The sequence below is a fragment of the Corylus avellana genome, chromosome ca4 (genome assembly GCF_901000735.1).
Source record: "Corylus avellana chromosome ca4, CavTom2PMs-1.0".
NCBI lineage: Eukaryota > Viridiplantae > Streptophyta > Magnoliopsida > Fagales > Betulaceae > Corylus > Corylus avellana.
This window is the reverse complement of record NC_081544.1, coordinates 5,428,151-5,448,463: the sequence shown is the minus strand read 5'-3', so window position 1 is coordinate 5,448,463 and position 20,313 is coordinate 5,428,151. Positions and strand designations below refer to the sequence as shown.

At 37.0% G+C, this 20,313-nt stretch overlaps 1 protein-coding gene across 3 annotated transcripts; it reads right to left on the bottom strand.

The window, feature by feature from the left end:
* Positions 1-58: 58 nt before the first annotated feature.
* LOC132177200 (protein ROOT HAIR DEFECTIVE 3 homolog 2) lies at positions 59-19,319 on the bottom strand. 3 transcript variants are annotated; one of them, XM_059589447.1, is made up of 22 exons: positions 19,034-19,319; positions 17,271-17,337; positions 17,047-17,149; positions 13,393-13,463; positions 13,097-13,160; positions 12,907-12,972; positions 12,746-12,793; positions 12,596-12,658; positions 12,449-12,505; positions 11,885-12,043; positions 11,725-11,793; positions 11,540-11,631; positions 10,805-10,883; positions 6,656-6,821; positions 6,196-6,320; positions 3,134-3,396; positions 2,883-2,979; positions 2,623-2,793; positions 2,432-2,536; positions 1,041-1,135; positions 822-918; positions 59-379 (listed from the first exon to the last, which is right to left on the bottom strand). In XM_059589447.1, exons 1-22 carry the CDS (start codon positions 19,182-19,184, stop codon positions 80-82), a joined length of 2,508 nt encoding a protein of 835 aa, XP_059445430.1. In that variant the 5' UTR covers positions 19,185-19,319; the 3' UTR covers positions 59-79. The 3 variants fall into 3 exon arrangements, with proteins under 3 accessions (XP_059445430.1, XP_059445431.1, XP_059445432.1); XM_059589448.1 differs by lacking the exon at positions 12,596-12,658; XM_059589449.1 differs by lacking the exons at positions 12,596-12,658; positions 12,746-12,793; positions 12,907-12,972.
* Positions 19,320-20,313: the final 994 nt, after the last annotated feature.

Sequence of the window (20,313 nt, the reverse complement as noted above, 5' to 3'; positions counted from 1 at the left end):
AAAGAAAAAAAGAAAAAAGAATTAAATTAAAAGGAGGATGTCCTGTTTTGATATACAACAGACATATACGAATGTGGTTTCATGAAGAACGTTCTGCTTCCTGAATGTTTGTAGTTCGCCTGTGCATCAAGTTGGGGCTCGAGTATTCCACACCATTATCATCATCAGATGAAATATTCGATGATACAGACGACTTAGGAATTTGGCTTGATGTGGGATTTGGCTCAGGAATTTGATTCCTGTAAATCTGAGAAGCAGCAGAATAGGATGGTCTTGGTGCCTCTGGTGTTGGATGCCCTTGAGCTTCTTCAGCAAGTCGTCTTAGAAGGTTCATGAGAGTGGGAAAAAACCTCGATGAAATTGAAAGTAGACCAGCCAGCTGATAACACAGCAAATTAAATTACAATGAGGCTTACATTTCTATCTAAAGAGCACTCAATGAGGCTTACATTTCTATCTATTGTTGATCCTATCACAAAATACTACTTACTGTCAAACCAAATGGGCAATGAATTAACACACTACCCCATGCCAAGTACATGGAAAAAATTGGAGTTTTAAAACAAAGGGAAAAATTACCTGAGTGATTCTAACAGACACAAAAGCCTAATACTTGTACTGTGTGGATATTGGAAGTGGTACCTTTTAAAAATACATAGAAAACAAATTGCATTTGCTCATAATAAAGTTTTCTGGCAAAAGTTCTATTTTGTAAACATCAACTAACAAGTCCTGTGTTATTTTGTTACAACCGAAGTGTAATTTATGGTTAAATAAAGAGAAAAGTGATATGCAAAGAGTGATTTTCCTTTTATACTCACAGTGCCATTTTGAAATGCTCCGACTATATCCATCTGTGCCCATAAGGCTTTCGATAGTAAAAAGACAATAAATAAAACCATGAGGTAAAGAGGATTCCTGTTTCATTTGAGAACAAGAACTGTCAATGAACATAATAAGTGTGAAAAACCAAGATGGTAAGAACATCAAACTCAAAATTAATTATATAGGAGTCAAGACCATGGCCTAGCTAATTTTACCTTAAAACCAGCATAAATTCATTAAAACCAAGGACAACCATCGCCAGGATTGCCCATGGAGGAGGTAACCAACTGTTACTTTGCCTATGAGCTGCCTGGAAAGAAAAAAAAGAAAGAAAGGATCATTCATGAGTGTGTTGGATCGTTTCTAAAATAATGTGATCAGAATACATGAGTGATTCTTTAATATCGTGAGCAACTGCAGACAAGGGGAAAAAAAGTAGGGATCACACGATGAAAATTAAATTAGGGGTGTAAGTGCCAAAGGAATGGAAGTTTGGGGGGCTGTGTATTTTCCCCTATATATTTAATAGCTTTGCATGGTTCAGATAAAATTAAATTGTTTTTGGGAAAAACACTCTTAGCCTCCTCAAACTTACTCACATTTGGCAATTAGACTGCTAAACTTTTAAAAAATGACAGTTGACCCCCTCAAACTTCCACTCAGATATGGTTAACACTCTCTGTTAGTATTTTCAGTCAAATTGGACAAAAAATGTGTCATGTGATGTGCATGTGACTTTTTTGGACATAAATTGTCCAAAATGCACCCTTTTCTGAGGGTACTTTGTCAAAAAAAAAAAAAAAGGCTTGAGGGAGGCCAAACCACCCCCAGAAACTTATGGGAGTGTTTTGGCCTCCCTAAAAAGGCAACAAGGGGTGGCCAAACCATCCCAAAGGCCACCCCCGAAAATGCAACAGGGGAGTGGCCGAATGACCCCCATAGCTAGTGGGAGTGGTTCTAAGTGCCCAACAAGTCCTCATTTATTTATTTATTTTTCAGTTATTTTATTTTTAAAAAGTAATATTTAGGGATATTTTGTTGGGAAGTCGAGTAATAATTCATGTGTGTCGCATGTCTGGTATTTTCCAGAAAGTCATATTTCACATCCACAAGTATTTCCATACATCACCACACTTCAAAATACACTATTTCATATCATTTTTAAAACATTTCTATGAAAATGAAAAATTGGACCCAACATGTATATGGTATCATTCCTACTAGTTCCCAATTAATTTTCCAGCTGAGTTCAAATATCCAAAATACTTTGGGTTTGTTTTATAGAAATCACAGCTCAAACTTGTGGCAGAAACTCAATATTACACAAACAAATTAAAGTACATGTCATGAAACAACTTTATATGGTGCAAAACCATACTTTTCATACATTAAAATTTAAAGCTTCCAAGTTTGAATCAGCACATAAAATTAAGGGTTAGTTAATGATAGACACGGAAACTTCCCAGATTAATAAAGAAAGTTATTCATTTCTTATGCAACACCATCAGCTAATAATTTCAGGTACACTCAAATTACTGGCGAAAAAAAAAAGCAATAAACAATAAACTATAGAAGAGGAATAAGAATAAAATGCATAGGAATCCACCTGTGCTGAAATAGCTTGAGTGACTGTATACTCCGTCTCTGATTTGAACTGTCTCCACAAAGATTTGCACTGCACTGGTGTAATTAACGTATCCTTTGGGGAAACCTATATTATAGTTGCTCCTCAATAAGAAATCTGTTTGGTGATAAAAGCATTATGCTAAGACACTACCAGTACCCACTAAATAGTACCTCCTCCCATGTGCTTGAGGCAAGAGGGTCAGAAGGAGCTTTGATGCTCCTATCTTGAGAAGAAGGAAGAGGAACAGCACCATCCATAAGAGAGGAAAAAAGTGAATCTTCAATCTTATCGGGCTTCTCATTCAAGCGTATGGCAGCCATAATAGATAAAAGCTTTAGAGACTGCAACAGCAAGATCATAGATGAATCCATTTAAGTATAAACTGGTAATTCATCTTAAACTCCATCAATAAAAGCCCTTTGCAGATTACCGCAGAGCGTGCATCCTTTGTAATAGCTCTAATATCTTCCTTCCCAGTCCAAATCCTCGGCATTGAGTCATTGTCATGATTGAATACAGTTGAGAACCTGAAATTTGTTAAGCAAAGAAATAAGCCACCAAAAACGCTAAAGGAGAATAAAAAAAAAAAATAAAATAAATAAATAAAAAAGAGAGAGAGAGAGAGAGAAAGAAAGAAAAAGAAAAGAAAACTTCCCACTACTTAAGTTTGCTAGCCCCTACCTATCCTTCATATGGATCAAAACTTTTCCAGCTTCTTCTCTTGCCTTTTTCTCCACCAAGTTTCTTGCATAGTCCCTCAAATTTTGCACCATTTTGTCAACTGTTGCTTGGTCCAACTCAAAACCAGCAATAGTAGTTGAAAACTTTGCTACAGCAACCTCAGTCTCACGTTTAAGAAGTTTTCTTATTGAAGCCCAGGTGTCTTTTTGACCAGCTTCAAGTAAGGATTCTACCGGCTCCATCAGTGCCAGGTTAAGTTGTTTCTGCAAAATCAAAAATAGAAAAAGCATCAGCATTTTGGCAAAAACTGGAAACTATGAATGGGCTACAGTAGCTAACTGATGTGTGTTTATGATATGATATTAATGTGTGCATCTCCTTAAAAGGTAAGTTTGTGTCCGATGTCAGTCAGCAAGTGAGGGCATGTCCCAATGATATCGTCACTGAGTTTGTAGTTTCTGTCTTCTTGTTGACTAGTGATGGGTTATTTGGGCTATTTTTATGTCAAAGCAAAGCATTTTGCAATTCTGTCAGAACTTGGGAACGGTGGTGTTCATTTTGCCGAGTAGAGGAGTTTATCGAGTGGTGATTTTGGGCAAGCCAAGCCAATGTTGACTACGGTGGGGAATTAACTAAAGGCGAGAAAATGAGAGAGTTCTATAGGACTCTTCGAGTCTGTTGCACAGAGACGAGCGAATAGTCATGGAAGGTTCTTGGAGCTTTTGGAATACAATGCAGGAGCACGGCATAGATTCATCATCGTCCCAGAGGGCCGAGAAGGTAGTGGGTGGGGCAATTGCATTTCACAGAAGAGGAAGGTGGTAAAGTATTTTGAGCAGAAGTGTTGTCGGGAGAAGGAATGGTGAAGTGTTTGGCGCTAATCCAGCGATGCCACCATCATCGGTGGAGCAAGGACGGCAGTCGTATGTGGATGTTCTTTTAGGGAAGGGACATTTTCAGGAAACAGAGGATACAAGCAGGTGTGACAATTAGGGGATGCAAACGTTGAAAGGTGTTGAAGGCTTTGGAGGGAAGGAGACACGAACATCGGTCAGAAATCACACTGTTCAAGCTGGTGATGACAGCTAGAAGACGATTACAGCCGTTTTGGGAGGCATCTGATTTTCAAACATTGAGGAACATCTTGATTTGACTTGAAAAGGAAGTAGATCGATCTTTGAATAGATTAGAGCTGGGATTGGGTTTATCTGGGGCCAAGAGTGTTGATGGAGCAGCAGATAGCCATTCTAAGAACCTGAGAGAAAAGGCTTTGGTTGTTTCGATGGAAGGTGAGGGTAATACTAATATGGGCTATTGGGTTTTCTGGGCCAAATAAAGTAAATAAACTGGGCTCTAGTTATATTCAACCTAGAGGCATAGGGCATAAGGAGTTGGAGCCTAATGTTAAAGAGGGTGTGGAGGCCCGTATGACTAGAAAACTCCCCTCCGCCCCTCACAAAACTTTTACACAGTCCCACCCCATATGACCCATAAACATCATTAGAACACCACCCACCCCACGAGCTGCATACTTAGAATTCCACAACAACCCTCCACAACATCTCTCTCAAGCACGTAGCACCATAACCACTTGTTGTGCAAAAAACCCATGATCACAATTACGGTTAAATAAGGCGAGAACAATCACACACAAGATAACACCAAGATTTAAGTGGTTCCCACTTCCATCAATGTGAGGAACGTCTATTGGCGGAGGCGATCACAAAGAAATTCACCATGAAAGATAAAGTACAAAATATAGCAGAGAGAAAATCACTCAAACCCAAAACTCCAATACACCCAAATCTCACTATCACACAATAGAAATTATTCCCCAAAAGAATACAAAAGACAGGAATACAAACTCTTCTTCTTTTGTTGGGATAAGATGACGATTGGTCTCTATTTCTTTTTCTCTTCCACAATAGCACCCTTTCTTTTTCTCTCTTATTTTGGCTCCTCCAAAATCAAGAAGAAAACAGTCGGCACCCTTTCATCACACACACAGCAACCCACCTTTTGTTTTCACCTTTGTGCGGCTCTGTTGGTTGGTGTTTTTCGCACACTCTACCAAGAAGACCAAAAACATGTATATATAGGTAAGCCAAGTCGGTTGCTTGAAGGAGAAATACAAGTTGGTCAAAACTCCTATTGCACGTAGGTTTTTTGTATTCCCACTAGGTCTTGGATTTCATATAAGACAAAACCAAATCATTTTCTTCTTAGAGAAGGACCACACATTGGGGACCCACCTTAGTTGATGGGTAATAAGTCACCCACGTCAACACCACTTCCCCAAGAGAGCTCGATTGAAAAGAAGTAAATTTTGGACCCCACCAGACCCACACCTCCTCAGCTTTGACTAGCTTACTAGGTAAAATTTGAACTCTTTACCTACACCACCCCACAAGAAATCCCACTATAACTTCTCTCTGCAATTGGCAACACCCGTTAGTACAGCCAAATATCATCCAAACTTGTTCACACACCTCTGGACGGCAAAGGCTTTTTCACACCCAGGAGGATTTCAGAAACTGCATCAAGGCCTCTACTAGAAGCAAATCTTCGATGGTTGCCAATAAGCAAGTCACACTTTACCCAAGGATACGAAACACATGATGCACCTGCTCCTTTCAAACACCCCCCCCCCCTCTCTCTCTCTCTCTCTCTCTCTCTCTCTTCTCTTTCATTGCAAACTCAAAAAGCTTGCACAGAGAACCAACTCAATAAACCCATTGCAGAATACCATAAAGGAAAGACTAGACTTACGCCAATGTCGGAGAAGCCAATAGACAACTAAGGAAAGTCGGGACGTGCCTACACGCACCAACTAGAGAGAGAGAGAGAGAAGAGAAATAAAGCTTCCCAATCCAATCACTCCCTGGTCCAAAGTGTTAGTGATATGTAATTTTTCATCATAATGAATTAAATTAAATTCAATCGTGAATTGGTTCCAAACAGAGTGTTAGTGATTTGGCTCAAAATATCATTATGGACATGATTTAAAGAACACTTTGGTCCAGAAAGCAGTAATGACTCATTGCATTAATCAAGAACAATACCTCATAAATGGCTATTATTTTGGACAATTCTGCACCACGAACAGATGATGCATGTCCATCAATATCACGACGAAGTTTGTCACGGACTTTTGAAGCATCCCAATTAGCCTGTCTTATGGCAGCATCTGAAAGGGGAAAATAGCAAGTCACCTATGGAGGAGGCACTGACTGTACGATGGACATGAGAGAATTATGCTTGATTCAACCTTTCATAGTGCTTATTCAAAATTCTCTCATGTTGACATGTTGCACATCAAATTTAAAGTATGCCACGAATACATACTATGAAGCAACTAGACAATGCTCCAGACCAGGCAGAGTACAACCCTAAGTTTATGTAGAATAAACACAAATAATCACCACACATCTCATGGTTGACATGCGACATAAGCATTGACACAAACATAATTTCTGCATAAGTATGTGTATGCTGGCTGATTAAAATTTGATTTGTTACTACCTGCATATCCTTGGTCAAACTCAAGCAAACAGGACTGAGTACAAGTACGAACAGATGCAGCAAACCCTTCTCCTTTGTGCAGTGACTGCTCCAATCTACTCTTAAAACTCTCAAGAGCTTTAGAACGCAGATGTCCCAACATGGTGGTATAAGCAGGGTGCACAAACTGGACAGTTCATAAGACAGCAAGAATCAATTATGAACAAACATAACCATAGCCATGCAACCTAACAATAAGCCATGCTTCTCTTTAAGTCTCAACTTTAAGCACAAAAACTGTATATTCCATAACAGAATATGCACAGTATTATTTCTAAGACACAAATGGGCAATATAATAAGACCTTGATTAAATAGAAGCCCAACAACCATAAACCTCTTGAAATGCAAAAAAATGGTATCCCATAGTCCATCAAAGGATATGTCTATTTCTTGCTTTGGAGTTTGAGAAATTGGCAATCATTCTTCATATACACAAGTTAGATATTATATGATTGTTAAATCACCGATTATCCTAAAAGCTTAAGTTGATAGAAAATAATGAATTTAATCATTTAATTAATATTCTTAAACTCTCCTTTACGTGTGGGCCCGGACTTTTCCCTCATTAAGTAGAACCCAACACGTGAAATATTTAATTGGTAGGTACACTATAAAGTCGAGGTCCATACTCAGAATCTCTGCTTTGATACTATATTAAATTGCCAGTTGTCCCAATAGCTTAACGAATAGAAGATGATAAACTTAAGTAGTTCTTGTGAATCTAATTCATTGAAATTCCGTCCAGTAAAATGGAAGAATTATAAATCTCCAAAATAATAGATAGGAATATTGCAAATAGAGTCATCATTGTGATACCCATCAAAGGAGTAGTTCCCCAACCGGCTCATTTAAAATATTGTTACAAGGACATGGGTGAGACAATAGCTGTCACTATATAGAGTTAACAACATCATGCCACAATACAATACATCTTTTCATGAAAAACAATCTGCATCAGTGGTATTTACTGCAGTGTAACTGCTTTCTTTTATACAAAACAAGATCACATACAGTGCATGATAGAAAGACTATACAAAATATTGTCACTTAAAAACTAATTCGTTAACTTTTTTAATATAAATTAAGGTTTTCAGGGCAGTTCTGATGGTGCGGTTACATAAAAAAACCAGTAACTTGTCTTCAGTTACTTGACAAGTAGAGAAAGTTTACAGAATTTTATGGAACTAAATGATACTTGTTGAATAGACCTCAAATAATCACATTGTTAGCAATCACTCAAGGAAAATTATTTAAATAGTTCATGTGATAGCAATTATTTGATGGATAATGATGCTCACCGAATTTTTAGACATGTACACTGCAACTAATTATGATGTCTGACCTTAGCTATGTCAAAATTACCAATGAAGCTTTAGGTTTTTTTTCTTTTTATAAGTAATGTTGTATATATCAAAAAGCGTAAGGCGCCCCTAAGTACACAGTAACTATGCACAGGAAAACCAACGTTAGCCCACAAAAGGACCCCGATTAAGCTTGGGTAATGGAATCATTTGTCATATGGCAAAGTTAAGTACCGTCTCTGAGACCCAAATCACTGTTGTCAGGCCTGATTTTTAAAAACTGTACGCTAATGTTACCAATTTCTTTTGTCAACTACTAAATGGAACACACCAAATTTTTCAATAAATTCAAAAATTTCACCAACTTAGAATTTGTTTTGACATATCAAATAATAATATAATCCATGATGGCATATAAGTACATAGTTAAAAGTAACCACATGCCCTCTTTTAGGTGATCTTTTATTATAATAACAGGAAAGCTCATTTATTATACAAACATTATTTTCCATGTATTTGTCTTCCAATGATTAGATTTGTTTTTTTATATGAGCAATTCAATCTTATTAGAAAGCGCAAAAGGGCGCAACCCTAAACTTTTTGGAGACAAGGAGCTGGAGCTTACATCCTTGGATGGTAAATAAACTAGAGCAGAGGTTCACTGGAAGTGTAGGGTTGCAGGCATCAATGGCTTCTATAGTCTCTCAAAACTTTCCAGCTAAACACAACCCACAACAAAACTAGTTCAGATTTACAAGTGATTTCCAAACCCTACCCTCTCCCTTCCCCTATTGCAGGCATCCCAAAAATGCTGGTAAACACCTTCAGAACAGACATGTTAAGAGTCTGTCAAAGTTGTTATGGCAACTGAATTTCTAAAGATTGTACAGAATGAGTTCAGGAGGTTGATAGATCTCAAACAAGCTAAAAACCAATAATCTTCACATGCATGCCTGTAGTCTTAAAATCTTCTTATCATAATGTCCAAATTTAAGGCCAACTATAAAAACCAAATATTCTTTTTTTATTTTTTATAAGTAAAGTATATTAAATACGCGCATAGGGGCGCAACCCAAGTACACAGGAAGTATACAAACGGAACCCCTATTGAGTAGAAAATGAAGTACATATCTCTAAGAAATCAGAATACGTATACCCATGCAAATGAGACCAAGTCACTCTCCATGAAAACATAGTATGTAGTGCCAAATATTCTCCTAGTTGATGAAATGCTTCTCATCTCTATCTAGCTAAACTTGTTGGAGACAATGAGTTGGAGACAATGAGTTGGAGCCAGGGTTTTTGTACAACAGAATTATATAGAGAGTTCAAGAAATGTATGGCTATAGACATCAGTAGCTGTTATGATTTCTGAAAACAGGTAAACTAAATGCAGCCCAATGTTCTTTTATTCAATAAACCAGATCCCCTTGGCTTATCTTTAAAAGATAAATCCCATCCCTAGCCCAGAATGATCAGGGTTGAATAGACCCTTCATCATTGGAGGGGTAATTCCATTTAGGTGAAAGGTCCTTGCAATCAACTGGAACCCACCGAAACACCATTTTGAGTCTACAAATCAATTCCAAAATGCATTTCTCTCCATCCTGCTATTCAAGGCATCCTCAAAAATGCTAATCAACATCCTTGAGGCAGACATGAAAGAGAGATGTAAAATTTGTTATGGGAGGAGAATTTCCCAGCTTCAATTGTCAACCACTTATGTTTCTGATAAGTTCTAATAATCAATCACATAGTTTGCGTCAACTTAAGATCATATAAGTTACTTGTGGAGTTCAATCAATCTGAAATTATGCTTGTGCGTTCCATTACTAAAAATGTGGTGTAATCATTTTAGGGAAATTTCATATTTAGTCATTAGGTTTTCATCTTATTTGAATTTAGTAATTGAGTTTTCAATTTCAAGAATATAGTCCTTAGGTTTTGCTCAGGTTTTAAAAAATAGGATCTCTCTTTCACTTTACCATCAAAGTTGACAGTTAGTTTTCCATCTGTCACATGTGTCTCATTTGACATGTCAACATCCATCTCAACACTCCAATGCAATGCCATGTCAACAGAACCAAAGTCTTTTGTTATTGTGGGTTTGATCTTTAGGTTATGTATTTCTTTAAATTTCACATGTCAAATCAATTGTTTATTGTGTCCATTTTTTTCTATGAAATATGAATGACTTGGCATTGTTGACGTGGCATTGCATTGGGATGTTCATGGCATGTCAATTGTCAAATTAGGTACATGTGGCAAATGACAAACCGTTAACTTAAACGATAAAGTGGCAGGGGGACCTATTTTAAGCTTGAGCAAAAATTAAGAACTATATTCTTAAAATTGAAAACCTAAAGACTAAATTCAAATCAAATGAAAACCCAGGGACTAAATATGATTTTTCCCATCATTTTAACCTTCTTTCCCCCCTCCCCTTAGTAGGCCAACGGGGTGGAGTGATAATGCTTGGTTGTGAAAGCTAGCAAATTGGATAGCTAAGCAGTTCAGAATGAAGCTATAATAAATAGCAGAAGGAATTGAGATAGCTTGGAGATAGGCAGAGGGGCAAAAGCAACCTTACCTGTTCAACTTGGACACTAGCTATATTAAAGAATCTAGGAGTATAATCAATAGCAAAACACAACACATGATGGCCATGCAGCACACATACAGGAGCAGGGTGAAGGGATATAATACAGTAGAGTCCATTATAAGTCATACAATTTTATACATCCAGAAAAATATGCAGTAAATTTAATGAACTGTGTGTAACAATTGACATAAGAGTGAGGTCTTACATCCAATGCTTTTGACTCCAGTTGCCGTCGTTTTGCATATCGTACACCTTCATCAAAGTATGCTGTCTCCATGTCATATCTGTTTGGGTGGTGGTGGAGGGGGAGGGGTGGGGGGCAGGAATTGACAGTCCGCAAGCAAGGTTAGAACTCACAAATCAATTGAAAAAAGGAACATAGTCCAAGACTATTTATAAAAATCAACATTAGATCTATATATAGAACCACCACCCCAGATTGAGGAGCGCCTGGCTGAATCTTATTGGGGTAAATCAATGATGGTCGATGGGCAGAAGAGGGATGCATTCAGATTCATAGAATAAAGCAAGAGGTGGATAGAGCACTAGACAATCAGAGCATGTAGTTCACAGTTTCCAACTCTTATTGTAGAAACCCTTATATGATAAGCTGTCAGAGGCAAATCGAAAGCTAAGAATTGGAGCAATGAGCCTACAAGAACAAGACTAACTAAAATACGGTGGGGAAACAAAGACTGTGAGGAGTTCTTACCTTTTTTTTTTTATAAGTACATCAATTTCATTAGAAAGCGCAAAGAGGCACAACCCGTGTACACAGATAGTATACAGGAGAGATGCGGAGTACTTACCTTGTTCCAAACATTTAATAAAAGAGAACAAAAATTCCATGATATTATGCACAGTAGGTCAAAATATTTCCAGGTAAATCAGCATATTAAAAGATTTGAAGATTAAAAGACATAAGCAGAATGGAACTAACTCTGAAAAATATTTTTCTAAAATTGAGCTGATCTGTTTCCCAAAACCTGATACTGGAGCTGCTTGAACAGCTTCCTCCAGTGCCAACCAAGCCTGAATTAAATTCAATAATGATTAATATGGAAAAATAAAATTCCAAATTAATCTAGAAGCAACTCTGGGAAAAGAGGATGAACAAAGGCGAACCTTATCAGAGGTCAAGCGACTTAACTTCTCATTGGCAATCTCTTCACACCGGACAGTGGCAACCATTATCTGATAAACAAACAGATAAATGCATATGAGGACACCACAATCACTTCCAAAAAGAAAAAAGAAGAGGGAGTCATAGAATAAAATATAAAACCTTGTGAGCAGGGAGATCCAGATCCTTGTTCTCTTTAATAACTTTCCATATCTGCTGTGCACTGAACGAAAATCCAGAAGCAGGGACAACACCACTCCTATCACCAGCAAGCCCTCCAGGAGAAATAGAATGGAAAAATCGCTGTCTCAGTTGAGCAACCTGTATTAGACAGGAGGATATAGCTGTAAGCCTATATATTCCACTATAAACACAAGAACGGAAATTTTCAAAGGACTGATCAAATGAGGCCTGGGTGTCAAGGAGTTAAGTTCCATTTATTGCGAAAATTTAAACTTTCAGAAATAAGATAATTCATTAAACATTAAACAAACCAAACAATCATCACTGTGCTACAAGAGAAGCATACAAGTAGCTCTGCCAATAAAGGCACATTGTAGTTTACACAATACAGAATACAAAATTTCCAGAAACAAATGGAAAACAGCAGAGGCGGCATTCAAAATAAGAACAGAGAAAATTATACATGTGTGTGTACATAAATAAACAAATCTGGACAGTATGAAAAAACACTTCTTGAGATGCTTCTTATATTAAACAGATTACCTCCTCTTTGAACTTCTCCTCCTTCTCCTCATAACTGGATAAAGCAGTGATCTCAACCTTCATGTCAAAGAAAGTAAATCAACACATAAGATTAATTACCAAGAAAACAAAGTAAACAAGCAACCAGTTAGAGAGAGAGTATACTACATTAAAAAATTCACTAAGAGGAGTATTTTTATGGGCCTGGGGCTTAGGCACTGCATCCCATATCTGCAGAATATACAACCTCTGAGAAATACTGAAGAAAAATAAAAAAGAGAAAGGGGCATAAATCTGACTGTAAAAATAAAAGACAACCTTCTGAACATCTTCCCTTAAAACAGGCTCCAAATGTTCAAGTGGGGTCTACATGGAAAGCCATGAAGATTACAAAGATTTAATACGAAAAAATAGTGCATTTGAAGAAAAGGCCCAAAGTATTTGGAAACATGTTGAGAATAAGTTTACTTAGTGCAGACCTTTGTTTTATCACGTATAACAAACAACAGGGTTGATTTACGGGGACTGAACAAATGCATCATGACCTAGATATAGGACAGTAACCAGGTGGTCAGATACCATCCAAGAAATGCTACATATAGGACAGTAACCAGAATGTCATATACCATCCAAGAAATGTTCACTGGAAAGACCATGGCTATACAGTACCTGAAAAACTGTTTTTAGAAGAGGTTTATTGGCAGCATGCTCCCTACCAATATCATGGCACCACCTGTAAAGAATATTCAATCTCCAGTTGAAATCTAACACAATTCCTCATTACATGTGCACATAAAATCCTAAATAAGCATATTTATGTTGCATGTATATGTGTATAAGAGATTCCAAACCAAAAGCTCATTGTTTGAACAACCTCTGTTTTCACAAAAAGCAGTCCTTTCTGAAGACTCGAGAGTTTGATTAAATATTAAAAAAAGAAAAATGCTTAAATCATAAAAACTTACATGTTTATCAGCACAATGTCAGAAACTGCCAAAGCAAATAGAGCACTTTGTTTCTCAAATGCAGTATCATCCTGGAAGTGAGAGAAAAAAAAAAAAAAAAAAACACTATGACAACGGAAGATATTCCCGTGGAGGTATAAGTTTCATGAAATATCATGTACTTATCCAAAATAAAAATCCCAAATGAAAGTTCAGATATCCTGTTGCTCACAAACAGATACCAGTTAAAGGAACTGAGAAATATGAGTGGGTGGGCCTCAGCCTTTCAAAAATGTTCAGAAACATATACCATCAATAAAATTGAAGTGCAAAGGGATGGCAGTGTTTTTTTTATATAAGTTAGACTGCAGTTTTAATTAAGTGTATGAAAAGAAGTATTTTTTCTTTTTTGATAAGTAATGAGAATATTATTGAAAAAGAGCAGAGGGGCGCAACCCTAATGCAAAAAATATATACAATAGAAACCCCTACGGAATATAAAAAGAGCACATATTCAAGAACTCATCTATAGTCGGGACCACACTATGATGATGAGCCAACACCCACAAGTGTAGCAGAGAGATCATATTCTTCCTCATCCCATCCACCGAACACTCCTTATCCTCAAACGTTCGTGCATTCCTCTCCCGCCAAATACACCACGTGATGCACAAAGGAACCATCATCCAAATGACTTTAGAGATAACCCTACCCCCCACTTGATTCCAGTAAGACAGCAACTCAATGAACCGTTGCGGCATGACCCACTCAATACCGAACAAAGTAAAAACATAGTTCCATAACCGAGTAGCCACTTCACAATGAATCAACAGATGATCTACGGTCTCCCCATTCTTCTTACACATACAACATCATTCCACTACCACAATTCTCCTCTTTTGCAAATTGTTATGTGTCAAAATTTTGCCGAGAGCCACAGTCCACCCAAAAAATGCCACTCGCGAAGGCACTTTAGAGCGCCAAATACTCTTCCATGGAAATACCTCACAATCTGGAAAGGACAAGGCCTTATAGAACAATTTCACCTCAAACGTACCCTTTTTAGAAGAGGACCATCGAATACGGTCCGCATTACCATAAGAAACCTTACAAGAGTACAGCAATTCAAAGAAATATGAGACCACATCCAATTCCCAATCCTGGGCGGAGCGCACAAATATGGCATTCCACTCAACCCTCCCATTCCTCCAACTAAAATTATCCTTCACCCACGCTTCTTTGTACCTTGCAATACCAAACAGGGAAGGGAAAGCATGCTTCAACGGTTGATCATCACACCAAATATCATGCCAAAAGCGAACTTTCAACCCCATCCCCACCTCAAACCTCACACCTTTTGCAAAAGTATCCCAACCTCTTCTAATATGAAAAGAAGTATATCACACCACAATCCATATTCAGTCAATGCAAAAAAAGGAAAGTGTTAAACCTAGGACATTAGCATCCACATAATGCAGAAGATGTGAAGATTTCTATTTGAGAAAGCTTCAAATAGATATAATGGTAGGGATTTAGTTTCAAATGGTCCATGTGAAGATATAATGACCAAAGAAATAAAAAGTTGTTAAATCACCAATTGTCCCAAAAGCTTAAGCTGATAGGAAGAGGTAAATCTAATCATTTAATCAATACTTTAACGCTCCCCTTCACTTATGGGCTCATACTCAATTTTAATAGGTGAGTCCCAACTCGTGAAATATTTAATTGAAATTGGGGGTGAATTTGACGGAGTCAAGGTTCGAACTTAGGACCTTTGGCTCTGATACCATGTTAAATCACTGCTTGTCCTAAAAGTTTAAACTGACAAGAAGAGGTAAATCTAATTATTTAATCAATACTTTAACAAAAGCTCGACTGTTGGATTTTCTCAAAATCAATGAAGGAACTATGCTCAAGGGAAAGGAGGAGGAACAATTTTAAAAATTTGAAAAAAAAAAAAATTTCTATTTGGGGTTGAAGAGGCTGCAATATCTTCCAAATCCACCAATGCAAGTATTTGCCAGCATGCCTCTATGTTCCTAAAACTAACTTCACCATGGAAGAAAAACAACAATCTATGTCGAATAGGTTCAACATCTACCTAGACCAAGCTACCAATAAAACATCAACTCATTAGTCTTGGGAATAATATGGCAAGCTTCCATTTTAATGCCACCATTATGTAACTTGGGCCAGGGTTCTCCAAGAAAGAAAGAGGGACAGAGGGAGAGAGAATAAAATTCATTTAAGTTCTTTTGTGATTCTGATATTTACAAAAGCACAGAATTATGTACATGAACTACTCTCCCTAAAAGGAACTGTATATTATATAGCATGATAACCTAATAATAATAGAGCAAGCTTCTATTTTAATGTCACCACTATGTAACTTGGGCAAGGGTTCTCCAGAAAAGAAAGGAGAGAGGAACAGAGGGATGCAGGGGGAGAGAATAAAATTCGTTGAAGTTCTTGTGTAATACTGATAAGGTAGCAAAAGCGCAGAATTAGGTACATGAACATATGTAGACACACACACACACACACATGTATACACAAGTACGTAAATATGTATTAATGCATTTAATTCTCCTTATCCCTCACACTAAGCAGAAAAATGGGAAATAGAAATTGCTCTTCCACCCAAGAAATCTACTGAGGAATGCAAAATTCTATCCAGTGTGGAGGACTTGGAATGCTGCAATGTCAGCCCCTACATAGTGCTGTAGGGTGGACTCCTGTAACAGCTGAAGGATGGTTTTTCAGCTGCTGTTGGTCAAAGATTATCCACCATAATTTTTCTGCACAATACATAAAATAAAGAGGGAAGAGAAAAACAAAGATTTCCTTGATAATATTCAAATTTTGGTGCTCAATGATTAACCGGTGATAAAGAAGAGTTAACAGAAGAAAATTGCTCAAAAGAATAAAAAAATTGTGATAAAAGGAACACAAAATCTAGAGCAAGGAAGATGAATGAGAAAAGTATAAGTGAAAAAATACTTCAAAAAGAAGGGACAACGAAAAAGGAGAGACAGGAAGCACAGCTCAGGACACATCTAATTTGCTTTTGAGATTTACATTGAGGTGATATAAATCTCATTTTTCAGCCCCCCCCCCCAAAACAAGGCCTACATATAGGCTTAGTAGACCTATTAAATCCCTAAAAACAAGAAGAAGAAAAAATACTTCCAAGACTCATCCTAACCAATAATTTCATTTATCAGGATCCAAATTCTAATTTCTAACACCACCAGACTTCCAAAAACAATAACATTCCACAATTATATTATCTCGTCATTCTCATATCAATTGGGGTGTATCACATCAGGCAGCAAATGTACCACTTACAGTCGAAAATGAAGCAACAAACTTATCAGGGTATACAAAAATAAATGAAAATTGGGTCAAGTACAAGTTTTTTATTGTGGATGTGTGTACATGAGCATGTGAATGTGCCTACAATTGGTTATTTTTCTTGCATTCAAAATGAATAGAGCCATATTGGGTTAAATTCTGACATCTACTATACCCACTTTTATCACAAAAACATCATAACTTTTGCCACATAAAGTGTATGAAAGCTTAACAACACTCCCTTCTGGTAATAACTACACTTCCTTTCTCCTATTGTATCTTCTTAGATAAAAGCAGAAATTCTAATAAAAATCTCATTACCTCGCCTCTTTCCCTCCCATCAGTACCCTCCAAATCCATGGCAATTGTGCAAGGCTCAATGCCAACACACTTAGCTATCCAAATGCCTTTGGTTGTTTGACTCCTACAATAACACAAAATTATATCGCTTGTTTCTCAGATGGAAGGTCAATTCAAAAAGCCACGAGAAGCAGCAGAAAGTGTGTCTTCTGGTTAACCATATATGAAGCAATAAAAAAACCAACCTTCCCTTGTATGCGTCCATCTCCCTGAAATTTGTATGGAAAAGATAATTCAATAAGGTGCTCTTCCCTGCTCAGGAGAGGGAGTTGAGAAAAAAGGAAAAAGAAAAAAGAACATTAGCTCAGTTCATAAGATTAAATCACACTCAAAAGACACACACTAAGAAGGGGGGAAGGGGGGCACACAGAGAGAGAGAGAGAGAGAGAGAGAAAAAAGAGCAATGAAACCCTACTTGCTAATTCTGTAATTCATGTATTTCTCAAAACAAAGCATTGAAAAGCAGCAACCACACTATAGGAGTCCCCATTTAAAAAGCATAATCAGAATTATATTGCCACCTCTCAGGTAAACAAGAACATGAGCTGATGGCTGATGCCACTTTGTTCTTTTACCCTCTAGTGATACATAGACAAATAATTTTTTTTCACCCTTTTCTTTGCTGATAGATTTTACATCAAAAAAAGGAGAAACGGAAAAATCAGGCCCAGCCTCTCCTCATCTATCCACTTAATCTGCTACTTCCCTTTGTTAGTGGCACCTTCAGCTTCAATTACTCTCACCTCTACCTTCTTCCACTTCAATTGACAATCACACCATCACCATTGATGCCATTGGATTATTGATAGCATTGAATTGAAACTAAAAAAAAAAAAGAAGTTATAAGTGTGTGTGTGTGTGTGTGTGTGTATATATAATAACATTCATATCTCATTTATCTCCCTCTACAGTTCCTTCACCCTCTAAAACTGAATATAATTTCCACCCCAATACATGAACCATTTATATCTTTACATTGGCACCACTCTCAAAAGATCATCTAAATTTACACTCCCCTCAACCAGACAGTCTGTTAACCACATCATTGTGAACAATTCAAGTCATTTCTTGCTTTCAAAACCAAAGCTCGAATTCAAAGAGAAGCAGAAGTACTAAATTCTTCAGCTCCCAATCGACCTGGGAAACCCCTTAATTTAATTTAGAATCAACTGCCAAAAATTCCGTCCCTCATGACTGTAATTATGTTAGTTCAATCCCTCCTCAAAACTTTTCAAAAACCTCATTGCATTGATTGGTGATTAGGACCATAGCCTAGCAAAGACTTTCCCTCTCAACCAATTCTCCAAAACTAGATCAATCCAACTTCCACGGGAAATTTGATCCTCACACAGTGATACAATTCAAATGTTCACCCCTTCTACCTTCTTACACAGCAAGCACCATTGCCTCAAAAGGCTACCACAGGAGGATTTGATGGGTTTATTGTTTTTTGATTTGATAATGTCATTTTACACCATTAACTCTCAAATTCCGTCAAAATCTCCCAAAAATGGCAAATACACGTAAGTGTAATAACTCATAGAAATTTACGAAGCCAAGAGCTTAACACATGAAAAGTGATTAATAGCAACAGGAAAGATCCCAAATATGCCAAGAACCTCCACGGATTGGCTCTAAAACCTCCAAGTAAATAGCGGTTTCAAACTAGTACTGCAAATAGCACCACCAGCACTCCCATACACGCATAACAAAGCAAGATGAACACAATACGCGAGAGCTACCCACTAAGCTCAAGTTTGCAATTGAACAAGCTCAGAATCTACTAAACAATATCAGAAACAACAAAATAAACTCAAAAAGGAGAAAATCCAACTTGAACTGATTTATGCTAGGCACGACGGCTAAATATTGGATATCATTGAGAAATGAAAAAAGAATGCAGAAGCGCGATTATTGAAAACTGAAGTGAAATACAGACTTTACGTACCGCTACTTTGAGGGCCCATGATGGCGACGACGGCGTAGGAGAGGCCGCACTCGGCGAGCTTCACCTTCTTCGTGAAATTCTCCAGGCCTTGCACGTTGAAGTCGCCGTTGGCGTCGACGAGTTGCGTGGCGCAGCAGTCCTCCTCCTCCATGACTGAGTCGAAATTGAGGTCGCTGAGAGTGAAGCTGAATTGGAATCAGTTGGAAATACAAAGAGGCAGCGGTTTTCTGGGAATGACTCCTCTAGAGGCTCTGGACAAATACTCGAAAGCTTCTCGCAATTTTCACTTTTTGTCTTTTCTTTCATAAAGAAGGTGATGATGGGAAATTAGAATGAGAATACGTGAGACTTGTGCTGACTTCACCCAATCACATCTTGCCGTGTCAATCATTTAGAATAAAACTGACACTTAGGGGACAACCGGGTTGTAAAAAAAAAATTAAGATGATTTATTTCCACTCTTAGGATGGTTTGGGATTACCGTTTAAAAAAGTGCGGATTTAAAAACGTGATTTTTAAAAATATAATTAAGTAATTAGTAAAATTGTACATTTTCAAAAAAGCATCTTATTATCTATGATTCGAAAACACATATTTCAAATTGCAATTTTTTAAAAATGAAATCCCAAATAATTTATTTTTTGTCATTTTTTATATTTTTTTACATGTCCTTTTAGTGTCATTTTATTTAAAATCACACTTTTTGTTTACGAAATCATTAAGTTCTCATGGTTTCTATCTATCTAGTTGTCGTATAAGCATTGCAACAACAAATGATCACTTAGTACGCTTAGGATTGCGATTTCGTAAAAATAATTTGTATTTTTAAAAAATATCATAAAATATAAGGTGTTTAGTATTGCGATTTAAAAAGCACTTAATCTAAAATAAGAAAAAAAATTCACGATTCTATAAGCAAGTTAGAGGATGCTTATTTGAAAAATGCATAAATTTAAACCAAAATCACAATTTCGTATAACAAAATATTTAATAGGGCTAACTTCACTTTAAACCTTTGAATTACCACGCGATTTGGCAAGCCTCTCTTGAACTTCAAAACCTCTCAATTTGAACACATCCGTCAAATTTTAAACGTTAAAAGTGCGACAATGACATTTTATATCCCTGACTTTTTTATAAAATTTCAAATTTAACCTTAATTTCAAATTAAAAATTTTAAAAATATATATATTAAAAAAAATGAAAAAATCCACTTTACCTCCTAAAGTTTCAGGAATTTTTCAATTTGAATCACAAAGTTTAAAAATTGGCAATATACC